The 4,234-nt window shown below is 41.1% G+C and overlaps 1 protein-coding gene across 1 annotated transcript in view; it reads left to right on the top strand.

Annotated features, from left to right (window-relative positions):
- The window catches only part of LOC104943907 (putative RNA-binding protein Luc7-like 2), a 3,639-nt gene extending 1,282 nt beyond the window's left edge, over positions 1-2,357 (top strand). Inside the window, exons 4-5 of the mRNA XM_010769375.1 lie at positions 500-889; positions 1,291-2,357. Coding sequence (XP_010767677.1) covers positions 500-889; positions 1,291-1,537 — 637 coding nt within the window. The 3' untranslated portion in view covers positions 1,538-2,357. The remainder of the gene's footprint in view (positions 1-499; positions 890-1,290) is intronic.
- The last annotated feature ends 1,877 nt before the right edge of the window (positions 2,358-4,234 follow it).

The raw sequence follows: 4,234 nt of genomic DNA, 5'->3' as shown, positions 1-4,234 counted from the left end.
GGCAGTCTCAGTCTGCATGATCACATGCAGCGGTGAGCGGACAAAACACACACTTCGGGTTAGAATATCACTCGTAGCTATTTTAATTACCTCTCAAACTACCGTAACTAGTTATAGATATGTTTAGTTTTACTGTCGGGTCACTCATTACTGGATCCGCGAGCTGCATGATACTGGTATAATAGATTGCCCGATCGGGCAACCAGCAGGTGAGGCTTCATTGCCTGAGCTAAATACTAGATGGCCCCGGGCCATCTAGTCCTTAATGTCGAGCCCTGGGGCCTTTTTAACCATTTTCGGCGGATAATTTTCGGTGGCCGAATATTCGGTGCATCCCTACCAGCTATTGTGAAGGCCAGAATCAACCAACTTAATTAAGATCAAGAGGAGATCTATCGGAATGCTTTTATCTGAGAATCGATAGCTTATGGCAATTTATGTGGGTTTTTTTTTACATATACTTTAAGATCAGTTTTATTAATCGAAATATTTTTTCCAGGGACGGGGGAACTTCGTCCTCACACCATTCAAGACGCCACCGCTCCTCTCGCTCCAGAGAAGAAGCTGGAGAGCGGGCTGGAGAGCGGGCTGGAGATCGAGCCGTGGATCGCAGTGGAGATCGAGCCGCGGATCGCAGTGGAGAGCGGGCGGTGGATCGCAGTGGAGAGCGGGCCGTGGATCGCAGTGGAGAGCGGGCCGTGGATCGCAGTGGAGAGCGGGCCGTGGATCGCAGTGGAGAGCGGGCCGGGGAACGCAGTGGAGAGCGGGCCGTGGAACGCAGTGGAGAGCGGGCCGTGGATCGCAGTGGAGAGCGGGATCGAGAGAGGAAACATCGACACAAGGAGCGGCATCGCTCACGCTCCCACTCTCATAGGAGCAAAAGGAAGAGGTGTGGCTTTTTACTCATCACTGAAACTTAAATAAAGCATCACCAGGGTGGGACTTACTTAACTAACAGCAAATGGTAAACGGACTGTCTTTTATGTAGAGCTGTCTCCGGTCTTTATGACTCATCAAAGTGCTTTACTTTTAAAAGTCATCATTCACGCCCTCATTTTTACCTATCCAATTCATTTTTATTTAAATATAGAATGGAACAACTGTCACTAAACACATTTTCTCTGGGATATATAAAGAGTTTGATTATGATTCTGGTGTAACGAGTGATAGCAGACATCATGTCGTATAGTTGTCTTCCGTCGGATGAAAAAAAATATTGCAAGTTTAATTTTGAAAACATGAATTATTTTCTTGAGGTTGATCAATCGGCGGCTGTTGGTTTCTCCTCAGGTCCTCCAGAGAAAGGTCATCTCACACTCGCGACGGAGAGCCCTCGCCGTCCCAGGACAAGGGGAGAGTGGGTGCAGCGGTGGAGGGTTGGCGTGAGGACAAGGCGGAGAGCGGCGAGTGGGAAGACAGGGAGAAGTCCCCCCCCACCGTAGACACAGCCAGGAACGAGAGGGAACGAGAGAGATCCCTGTCCTTAGAACGGGACCGGCGTTCCAGCTCCGAGGAGCGAGAGTCCGGCGAAATATGAACAAGAAGCCTCCAATGTCTTTGATTTGGATACATAATTACTGAAAAGAGCATGGAGAGATGAGTGTCGGAGTGAATGTGTGTTCATGTTAAAGGTGGGACATTAGCCGGGGTGGATGGTGGAAACTTTACATGGGAATGAGGGAACAACTTCAGCGGTGGTGGTCAACGAGACATTTAAATCCAACTTTTATAAGACTGATGTGTGAGGCTGGTGTGACCCGGAAGCAGACATTTTTTTTATGCCATCTTGTCGATCTTATGTACAGTTATTTTGACAGAGTGAAGAGACAGCAGTCATACTTTGAGTCTGTTTTTATTTTACACTCATGAAGTGCTGTTATTTTTGTATTATTAGTTAGTACTTCAATGTTGACAATGTTTTTTTCCTGTTCCTTTAGGAATCAGTTTCAGTAGCTGTGGTTTCCTTTACCCGGGGTGACCTCATTAGCGTGGCGTCCCTCAGTAATGTTTTAAATGAGCTGTGAATGACTGAAGGCTCCTCTGATGTTTGTGTTTTATTCGCTGCCTTCAAGCCATAACAATCTCATTTGGGAAATCCGACACATCACCAAGAATGACTTTAACTTACAGTGATAAGCCTGTCCTTTGAACTCACTTGTCCCTACTGAAAGAATAATCCAAATATTTCTGCTCAGTTCCTGACTTGTGAATGCATAAACATGATGTGCATATTTGCAGACTGACACTTAAAGGCCCAGGGATTTGTGTCCTGTTTGCTGTGATACAACCTGGAGGTATATGGGGAATGAATCTACTTTGCTGTGCCACCATTATGAAAATAAAATGTTCTGCTTCTATTCACATTTCTTTTCATATCATTTTTTTAATGTTCAGTTTGTGTTTTGGGGGTTTTAACTAAATGATTTGGTTTTACCATTTATAAATAGTGTGAAAAACCTAATTAAATATATATTTGTATATATTATATATCTGAGAAGGTTCATGGGTCAGGATGATTTAATTAGTGCAGTGGTAGAAGTATTCAGATCTTGTAGGTAAAAGTATAAATAATCTGTTATAAATATAAGTTATTTATTTGAAAAAAATGTTTTTTGTCAATGTATTGAACATGTCAGAAACAAAACATACAATAATAATAATATATATTTTTTCTTATAACAATAATTATAACAAACAGATAAAAAAAACGTTCAAGGTACAAAAAAATAAAAATAAATCCTCAAATAGTCTCTGTCTCTCTGTCATGTTCAAAGGGTGCAAGAAGAAGCTCAAAACGTTTCTGGTCCTACCCCATCTAGCGCACATTTTCCTTAGATTAGGTCATCGTCTTCAGCGTCATGTTCGTCATGTTGTAAACAAAAATGTTTTTAAAACAATCAAAAAGAAATAACAAATATGAGTTTACAGGTCCTGCTCATAACCATTAATGATTTGGCTTAAGTAAAGGGTCGAATGTTTTAGCATTAAAATGGAACACATTCATAAGTAAGTATGCAAAACTGCCTATTTACATAATATTCGATTCAAAATATGGTAAGCTAAGCGTTGCTAATGTTGCAGCCAGGAACTTTGGACCTTATTTACAATAATGTACTGCTCAGTGGCTTAATCCATAAAATGCATAATAACCTTTATATATACAGTCTATGATAATAACACAGTTGGTCATATTGTGTACTATAATATGAAATACATATCAGAGTTATGTATTATTAACTAAATCCTTTTAAATAAATGTGAATTCAAATGTATAATTTTTAACAGATATTTGTTAACAGCTGTCAGCTGCATTCAATTCCTAAATTCCTGATGCAGCGTTTTGCTCCAGGAGTAAAGTCTGTACTTGCGATGCTTCATCACGGCTGTACTGTGAAACCCCCGGCAGCCTGCAGGGGGCGCAAAGCTACTGCCTGTGGAGGGAGAGCGTGGTGACGTCAGTGGGAAAACGTGATGTCAGACGCACGTTCAGAAAAGAAGCGCGAGTGAGTATGAAATGAGCAGAGAGGATTTGTTTACAACATTTTCTTCAGAACGGGGATTGTTTTGAGTGTTTACCTCAGGATGTCTTTGCTGAAGCCCTTCAGTAAGCTGCCTGGTTTGAACACAGCGAACATCCTGGTGAGTTTGTGTTTTATTATAGCTTTAAATGTTAAACTTTACAGAGATAGTGCGATGTTGTGTTTTAGTTGCTCGCGATGACAGGACCTAAGGTGTTTAGTCATTTACCCCTAATCAAATGCACATTTACTGTTAATGATTGTTTGTTTTTGTTATGCCTTACATAATAATACCTAACTTTATCCAAACAAAGCACACTTATAAGGTATAACAGTCTACTTGTAGCCTATTCGAATAGGCTATGGCTGTCTGAATTAATAGATGTACCCACTTCTATTTTCTGCTAAGCTATTACTTCTAATGTTACTCCGATAGATTTGGGAGGTGAGGTAGCCTGCTGTTTACTCAAATAACGTTACATTTATTATATAACTTAAAGGGGACCTATCATGCAAAATGCACTTTTGTACGTCTTTTATACATGAATATGTGTCCCCGGTGCTCACCGAGTGTCAGAAAACACAACCCTCTCTATTTTCCTTCATACACAAATCTCTAAAAAAAAAAGGGGCTCCAACGGATCTGATAAAAACTGATCCAGATTTGAACACTTTACTGACGTCAGTAAAGTGGCGCTACGGCTATTGGGCCATCT

This window comes from Notothenia coriiceps, unplaced genomic scaffold, assembly GCF_000735185.1.
Source record: "Notothenia coriiceps isolate Sejong01 unplaced genomic scaffold, NC01 NC01_scaffold00007144, whole genome shotgun sequence".
NCBI classification, from domain to species: Eukaryota; Metazoa; Chordata; class Actinopteri; order Perciformes; family Nototheniidae; genus Notothenia; species Notothenia coriiceps.
This window is presented reverse-complemented; position numbering and strand designations above follow the sequence as displayed.